Here is a 9108-nt window from a genome sequence, read left to right on the forward strand (position 1 = left end):
GATCGCTGCCGGCCGCACCAGCCGCTGGTTGGCGTTCGCCACCCCACACCCACCGCCAACAGCTCCTCTTGCTGCCACCACGGTCCCGCAGCCGCCAGCGCCTGCAGGAGCTCACCGCGCCAGCCTGGCCTTCAGGGGCACGCAGCGTTCATGCTCACACCCCCCCATCTGTCGCCAAGCAGCTACCAGCCGTCCCAGCTCCATGTCAGCCGCTGAACTGTGCTCGTGCCTCTGACACGTGTGCTTCCACTCTGCTGCCGGGGCTTTTGGTTGTAGCCGTGTTGGTCTAAGGACCTGAATGCTTGCCTAAAATCTTTTTTCCAGCTACTCGGTTGGTCTAATAAAAGATATCGCTGAAACAACCTTGTCTGCGCTCCGCTGCCAAGCGCCTGTTGGCTTTTCAGGCCTGTAACATAATGCAGTGCTGGCTGTCGGGATTTGCTTCCTGTAGCAAGTAGCGGTAGTTTGGGCTGTCATTCCATGCTTCCCCACTGCAAAAGAGCCTGGCAAGTGACCCATTTAATCATTTGTGGTTCAGACAGGGGTCTTTTGAATGTTAGTTTTCTACAGTGTATCTTTATGATTCAGAGCTTTGCTACAGCAGTTGCCATGAGTTTTTCTCTCCCCAGGGTCCTTGGGTTCTTCGTGTTAGTACTGGGAGGCCTGGATCATAACAATGAATCACATCAGCCTTTAGAAAAGCATAGCTACATAAGCAGATATAGCAGGGCTACAATCCTTTAGTGCAAGGGTAGGCAACCCCTGGCATGGGTGCCAAAGCATGGTGCGAGAAGGCATTTTGTTTGGCACAGGTGCTTCAGGGCAGATGGCAGGGAAGGGGCCAGGGGTGCCATGCCAGCAACAAGGACTGGGCCCCTTATGGCTTCCCCACCATGTGCCCCGGCACACCAACATCGTACAAGTCAAGGTTGCGGGTGTTTTTAGCACTGCCCAAAAACATTGCCGACCCCTGCTTCAGTATTTAGTTGATGTAGCTGTTCCTGTGCATCTGGGGCCTAAATGGCAGTCACTCCTGTCTTGTGCCTGAAGAAGGCTCTGATTCATGGAGCAGAGATGGCATTGTGCTGTGGTTGTTTCTCATCTTCTGGAGCTGTGCAGGGCCCGCTTTGTATAATTTTGACAGCATTCCAGACACTGCTTTCCAGGTTTATTGGATGCTGAGAATAATACACCAATCAGGCCCTGAACACTGGAGGCTAGGACTAGGGTATTTATAGGGTCCTTACACCAATTCTTCTGTAGCAGCTGGGACTGCCTTCATGTGCTGGGTCCAGCTGTGGACCAACCTCACATGCCAACCCAATCTGGCATGTGGGGCTATGTCATCTGGCCAGGGGGCTCCCCATGGGTTGGGAACTTTGGCAGTGGGGGGCTGGTGGCATTGTTCATTGCTATGGCTCTTCAGTCACCAAATTTCTAGATCTGTGGGGATTTGTTTTTCTTGCATATTATGTGCCACCAATTTTAACCAGCTGGATTGGGGGGTAGGGTGCAGATTATATGCAAAAAAATATGGTATCTAAATTACCTTGATATTCTGTGTCTTTTAGGGCAAAGCAACTTTTAGGATTTGTTAGTCTTTTATTTCTGTTGTTGACTTCTGTCTTTGCTGGAATCCAGAAAACCTTCTGGGTGAGAACACTGGTTGTTGATTTATTTTGTGTGGGAATTTCCTCTGCATTTCAAAGAAGTGTAAAATCCCTGAGTTTGCATAAACTGAAGTATTTTGGTATCTATTTGCTTGTGCTTTTAACTTCCTTAAACAGTGTAACTTGTCGTTATAAACACCGCACAGAAAGACTTTCCATTAAGGCTGTTCTGTTAAATGAAAAGATCCCTGAAAACTTTAGGGTGATTTTTGTGTAGAGCCACAGGATCAGGAAAGAGGAAAGCTTTTGCACAGGTCTTAGTATACTATAAGCTTTAGTGTCCCAAGGTTTAACAATACAACACTTAAGATGCAAATGATGGGGTTTTTTAAATTGAAAATGATGTGTCGATGAATTTAAATAAGCTAATTACAGTATGTATATCTTACTTTGCATGCCTATTTGGAAAGATTAGTGTTATAGATTGAATTCCATAATTTATTTGTTACTCACTCACTCCTTTCCAGTTTGCTCAGAAATCTTCTAATAACAATATACTTATATATTCAAAGCTTATATTTTTGTAGGTACCTCTTTCAGTATTTGAAAAGTGACTGTATGTATGGCATAGAATTCCTTTGGATGTGAGTTGAAAGGACTTGTCTATTTGACATGGAAAGACAAAGGAAAAATCTGAAGTATGATTTCAGATACTATCTTTTCTGTGAAATCAACCCAGGATCTGTAGTATGTGAGCATATGGGAGCTGTTTCTGTAGCGTCCAGCTGAGAAGTCAAGGTTATTCATTATCTTTTTTCTGTAGTATGCAGCCCCTACCTGTAAAACGGCCATCATTGTATTTTGACAAACTGTAAATATATTTTGGATTATATATTTTAAATTTTCTATGCATAAAGAGTTTTGTATCAGTTCTCTGATATAAGTGAGCATGGCTAGTTTTGAATGCCCTTTTTCATGACATCTCAGGATGATGCACCTTGAGATTTGCTACTGCACTGCTTCTTTCAGATTAGTTCACCATCATAGCAATGTGCTTCGCTCAGTGAAAGGTGTGAGCTTGTTGCAGGCTTATACGTATGATCACTGCAGCATGACATTCTTGCCAGAGGGATATGGTTGGCTTGTCTGTTTATCCATCAGTTACTTCTGAGTCAGTGGCATCTGTGATGACAAATTAGTGACAGCACACTAGTAGGATTACCAGAAAGGTGATATTTTTTTCTATTGCTGTAATTAAGCTGGTAATAAATTATTCTTCAATTGACATTTTAGTCTATGAATTTTAAAATGCACTTACAACTTTGTTTAAAGTAAAGTGGTGCATGGGAAGAATATAAAATACTTAGTACTGTTAGGGCAAATAGGCGATCACTTCTCCTGTGAGTCTACCTGCTGTGGTTGTGTTTGTGGAAGTAGAAGTTAAAAGGAGGAAGTTGTGCAAACAAAGCTGAAGGTATATGCAGCGTGTTGCAGCATGCAGAAAGGAGGGGCACAAGGGAGCTGGCAGTGAGGTTGGAAGATTTACTGCTTGGTGGATCCTTCTGTTGCCTTTCCAAAGTGGAGATCATAGAGGGGCTTGATAGCAGATTTGTGGCCTTGGCTAAGGATTTTACCTTCCTCTTGCTTCTGCCCACTTCCATGTCTGCCTACTTAGTTAATGATGAAGACCAAATCTTTATTGCCACTCTGATATTTGGAATATTTTATTTGGAAGGCAGTGTGGGAATGACTTGTGTGGCTCAAAGGATTGGAAATGAGGTGTAGGGTCCTTCTTTACTAGTTTGAATCTGGCAAATGATGGTGATGAGCAATGGGATGATGGTTTGACTGCTGTCTTATAGTGTGTGAGAGACCCCCACAAAGGCTTTGCTTCAGTTTCTAGCAATCAGGTGTTCCTGTGATAGAAAATAAACTTCCTAATTGCTTAGATGGAAGTTGCATGTGATACTTGGATTGTAATCTGTTCAGGCAGGGCCTGTTTCATCAATGGATGCATACATGAACAGAGTTTAGGAGAGTGGGGCTGGAGTTTCTAGGTGCTTCTGCAAAACACACAATATAATAATAATAAGAAGCAGTTTCAGCAAATAAACCAAAGATGTATGGGAATGAAAACTGAATTTCTGTCTTATTCTGCTAAGTGAGCTCCCTGGTTCAGACTTGAGACTCCTTGCCAGTTTTGTGAGGCAACAACGGAATAGCTCCTAGCTGTAGATGAACCTGGGTATTGTCTATGCTAGGAATGGATACTTCAGAGGCTTAAACTCATGAGAGGTGCCAATTTATGTGAACACAAACCTTGATTTTACAAAAATCTTGGTGTATTCAGAGGAGTCAAAGGAAGCAAGAGGCCAGGTCCTGTTGAAAGTGAATGGCACTTTGAATATCTTGGTCCAAGCACAGAAGAGTCAAATTAACTCTGGGCATCAGCAGATGCAACTCCATTTAATTCAATAAAGTTGTATTTGCAAGCGCTGGTGTGCATTTCAGGGTGCCAGTGACTGTACATGGAGACTTTTCTGATTTTAATCTTAGTGTTCAATCATACAATCTGAAGGGTTTATTTTATTTCATGATTACTGTGTTCCAGAGGGTTCTTTGTCCAAACCAGGAGGGAAGTTTTGCAACAAACCTCTTGCTGAGTTCTTAAAAGAACTCTCAGGTTCTTTCACTTACGAAGCACGGGTCAAGTATTATAGAGGGCACTGGGTTGGTTATCACTTTCAGCAATAAAAATAAGGCATAATTCAACTATCTGTCATGTAAAAGGAAAGTAAAACAGGGATGGGGAAGAAGGTGACAAATCACTTCACAAGAATTGTTGCTCTGCCTTTCAAATTTGTCTTCTGCTCCTATTGAATGAACCAGTCTGACATTTTAGCAACTTTTTTTAAAGAAATGAGGTGAAATGTTTGGAACATATCAAAGAAGTTAGTCAGAGTAGATCTGAAGAAGAGCTCCTTTAATCTAACACTTTTTCCTCTTATTGCAGTGTAGCAAAAGTTGGTGAAGTCTTTGGCCCATCTTCACTTAATGATTTTTTGTGTTGTTTTTCTTTGTATCACATCTTAATCAGAAAAAGGATTTTACAAGAGAAACTATTCCATGTGCAGTTTCCAAATTCACTGCTTTTGATCATGATTTATCACATGAAACAGTCAGTGTTATTCTTACATGAACTATCTAGACCAATTATAGGACCTTGTTCCAGCTCTCCCAGAGCAAGGTGGCTTTTAGCCTATGTTTCTTATTAGGAGGTGTTCCTTTCTAGATCATTGAGTATAATTCTGTTATGGAAAGTAACTGTATTCCTAGATAAAAAGTTCAGTTTGAATTTAAAAATTTAGAATTGAACTTAAGAATATACTGCATATTAATGATATGTAACACTCAGAAGAGGCATGCAATTGTTTCAGAATATTGTGTTGTATTCATAGAAACATCAACTAAAGGTTGAATTTGATTAAACTTTATTTAACACATTAAGATATGACATACAGATTTAAGATAGCCAAACAATTTTAACTCGCCTCTACCAACACCCACTATTATGAATACACGGAATGTATTTTAGTGTCTGTGATCACAGATCATATTAAGCTCATTTGAAAAATGCATTTCCTGGGGTGTCACTAAAGGACAGAAATAGGGTTATCCTAGTGTCTGTCTATTTCTACTGAAGGCTGTGGTTTTGCATAAGTTTAACCATTTGAATTTGGGCTGCAGAACATTTATTACTTCTAATCATCCACAAGCCAATATAGATTTGTGAATTCAAGCAGAAGGCAGGTCAGGGAGTCACCTTGAAGACTAACTCATTCAGAAAGGGATAAACTTTTGTAGGCCACAGCCTACCTGGTCAGGTGCTATCATAGTATTCCTCAGACCTATCTGAAGTAGGCTGTAGCCTGTGGAAGCTTATCTCTTTCTGAACAAGTTAGTCTTTAAGGTGCCACCCTGACCTGCCATCTGCTGAACTTCAGAATAACATGGCTAATCTATCTGTACACATTAATTCAAGAAAAGTTTGAAAACACACCATATGTAAATTAAGTAAATTAATTTTGGAAATTTCTAGAAGCCTGAAACCCCACAATGATATTTGAGAATCGCCTTTCAGTGTAAAAGTCCACTTTAAGGGTTAATCTTCAGAAATACTCTCAGCTGCCTACCTTGGCATGAGGTTGATGATAAAACTGCCATAGATTTCAGGAAGAGCAGAGTTAGTACTCTTAGTGCTGAGTGCTTTTGAAAAATCTTTATTTCCATTGTCCTCACTGTTGCTACTCAGGTACAGTTTTTTTTACTCAGGGGGAGGAAGAAAGAGCATCCTTTGTTACCGACTTGCCTAGGTGTGAATAACATTTTTAAAACATTATTTATTTCCTTCTGGGATGTAATGTAAGTGTTGTGTTTTAGGATCTCTGGTAGATAAGGGTTGATAGAAGTTATCATTTGCAAGAGAATTCAGAATTACTCTGTTCTTGCAATTGATGCTTTTATGAAAGACCTTACTAATGTAGTATTTAAGTCTGGAATGCAACTCATTATTATTTTTTGATTCCTTCCAGAGACACATGGAATCACATTTAGAATTCAAACCAGGGTGAAAAGACTTCCGGATACAGACATACTGTTAAAGCTGTTGTTTCATTTACCAGTTAGTTACCCATCAACTCCACCAAATATCTCCGTTGACTCGGAACAGCTTACCAGGGCCCAATGTATGGATGTGAAAGAAAAATTGCTTGAACAAGCAAAGAGGCATCTTTCGGAACCCATGGTACATGAGCTGGTTCTCTGGATACAACAGAATTTTAATCATGTCATAGGGCAATCGGAAACTTCAGTTTGCAATGAAAAAAGTATTTTGTCAACAGGTACAAGTACAGAGGATGGTATTTGGACTGTTCTTTTGCATTTAGACCACATGAGAGCTAAGGCAAAATATGTCAAAACCGTGGAAAAATGGACTTCAGATCTAAGACTGACTGGAAGACTGATGTTTATGGGCAGAGTGATACTGATTCTTCTGCAAGGAGACAGAAACAGCATTAAGGTGCAGAAATGCTCCCTAGTCCTTTTGATTTATTGTTGAATACTGTGGGTCTGAATACCTTGTGCGTGTGTTTTTCTAACATTAACAGTTTTGGAAGCAGATTGGTCATCAGGGATATCTGTATGACCTGCAATCTCCCTATGTTAGTAAGCTTCAGTTTTCTTTCAAAGAAATTTAGCTCATGCTTCTTCATTGTGTTTCACTCTCCAAGCTGCTCTAATTAAAGCACCCCTACCCCTCCCACCTCTGGAGCACGTGTAAAAACACCCTAAGTGTCCAGCTACACCTTTGAGTGTTCTTTCCTGTTTGTGATTGAGTCCTTGCTTGCCACTTAGACCACCATGAGCTCACCCTGAATGCTCTTGGAGTTTGATCTTCTCTTCTCTACATGTACAAAACTCCCAGGGTTTATTGCTTGCAGTGGCATGTTTGGGCCTTTTTAAAGTAGCTTTCCAGCAGGGCACTTAAGAATATGCTCTACTTTAAGCCTAGTAAATAGTACCATTGATTTTGATCAGACACTAAATATTTTGGATCAACACTTTTTAAGTTGTTTGCTATGTTCTGAAATAGATTCTGTGGATCGTTTTAGATTTATTATAGATCCTTAAATAAACCTCAAAGACATTAGGTAACATTTAATATTCTGTTCTATTTTTGTTATTTAGGAATACTTGATTCTTCAGAAAACCTCTAAGGTAGATGTGGATTCAAGCGGAAAGAAATGCAAAGAGAAAATGATTAGTGTACTCTGTGAAACAAAAGTACTGACACAGCACAAAAGGTATAATTTAGTACTGTTATGGATAGAAAAGCAACTGAATCGATAATTATATTCTGACAAATGTAGGCACATTCATGAGTTTTTCTTGTACAATGTAGGTATCAGGCATTTGAAGTCAAAGAATATTCAACGTTGGATGAACTGCAAAAAGAATTTGAAGCTGCAGGACTCAAGGAGCTTTTCTCTGAGTTTGTGACTGGTCTGTTAAAATAAGTGTGAAAGAAAACACTTTAACCTTTGACTAAAACAGTAGTTGAGTATAACAAGTGGATGTTGGGAGAAGATAAAATGAAGTTTCTGTTGGTGAACAACTCTAAAGCTGCTCTGCAAACCTGTCAGAAAAAAACATCTTGAAAGAAACAAAAGGCAATTCACATGTTATGGAAAAGAGTTTTTGACTTTATGCACTGACAGATTTTGCCAGGAAATGTTGAGCTTAAACATCAGTACTTATATGTCAACACAAAGGATGATGGGGAAAATCAACATTCTTCTTTTCTGGGACTCAGACCTATTCTATCATCAGTTAAACTCTGTTTTAATAATATCTGCTTGCTTTCTTCTGCTTTTGATTTGATCCTCATGAGGTTGTTTTTTCAACTTGGACAGGTAAAACAAAATCCATTAGTTTACTTTTAAATGGATTTAAAAAAAAGAACATGAGTTATACATGTATAATAAATCAATAAATATGGTCTATAAACATAAGTTAGAAATGTGTTTGTTTTTAACTGTTCCAAATACTGCCTACCTGTTGGCCCTCAGATCATTTCTACACCTCTCTTCCTTTTGTGTTTCTCCATTAAACATTTTATAAATTATTTAAATAGCAAACTTGAAGGTTCCATTTATAAAAATACCAGGATGGAAAAAATTGGGTGGAAGCTGGTTTGTAACTTCTTGCTGTTATGCTCTATTCTGGCAATTATAGGAGCTCAATGTCAGGCAGGTGACCTCTGCTGGCAATGAGCCTAGAAATCATTAAACTTTTTGTAAAATTCTGTTTTCAAATAGTTGTGTAGCTTTATAAGATTTGAAGTTTAGGTTCCATTAGGTTGCTAATCTGTTTAAACTTATGTGTAGGTAGGGTCTGATCCTGAAAAGGTAAGTGCTGGCGCAGCCCCTGAAGTTTATGTGGACATAAGGGTTCATACATGCTTATTTGTTAGCAGAAGATGAATCCTGACTTAGCTGAAATATTTGGAGATATGACTCTGGATAGTCACTGCAACAAGAAATCAGCATGCGTTATTTCATGTCTTTTCAAACTTTATAACTATTTGGACATCTTTTAATGATAGCTATAACTTTCAAAAGTTCAAGTCTGAATTTGGAACTAAAGAGGTAATTAATGTAGAGATCAAAACAAAATAATTATTTATTCCTTGGATAGCAAATACTGATTTTGATGGAACCGACTGAATGTTGGGCTATGTTCTTTTGTTACATGTGCTAGTTTTTATTGTTATGGTGGAAGGGGGAAGTGGAAGTCAGAAGAATTTACTTAAGTAGCATGACTTCTCAGCAATTAATGAGCCAGAATTTTAACCACTTTTGTCTTATAAGTTAGTCTAGAAATTCAGGTTTACTTTCTAAATTAGACAAGAGCTGAACTGCTTTTTCTGTAAACATAC

General features: G+C 39.2%; 1 protein-coding gene across 1 annotated transcript in view; it reads left to right on the forward strand.

The window, feature by feature from the left end:
* Positions 1 to 8172, forward strand: part of RWDD3 (RWD domain containing 3) — a 17850-nt gene extending 9678 nt beyond the window's left edge. Inside the window, exons 2-4 of the mRNA XM_006021869.3 lie at positions 6203 to 6690; positions 7359 to 7474; positions 7573 to 8172. Of these exons, the coding sequence (XP_006021931.1) occupies positions 6203 to 6690; positions 7359 to 7474; positions 7573 to 7687 (719 nt within the window). The 3' untranslated portion in view covers positions 7688 to 8172. The remainder of the gene's footprint in view (positions 1 to 6202; positions 6691 to 7358; positions 7475 to 7572) is intronic.
* Positions 8173 to 9108: the final 936 nt, after the last annotated feature.

This window comes from Alligator sinensis, unplaced genomic scaffold, assembly GCF_000455745.1.
Source record: "Alligator sinensis unplaced genomic scaffold, ASM45574v1 scaffold199_1, whole genome shotgun sequence".
Taxonomy (NCBI): Eukaryota; Metazoa; Chordata; order Crocodylia; family Alligatoridae; genus Alligator; species Alligator sinensis.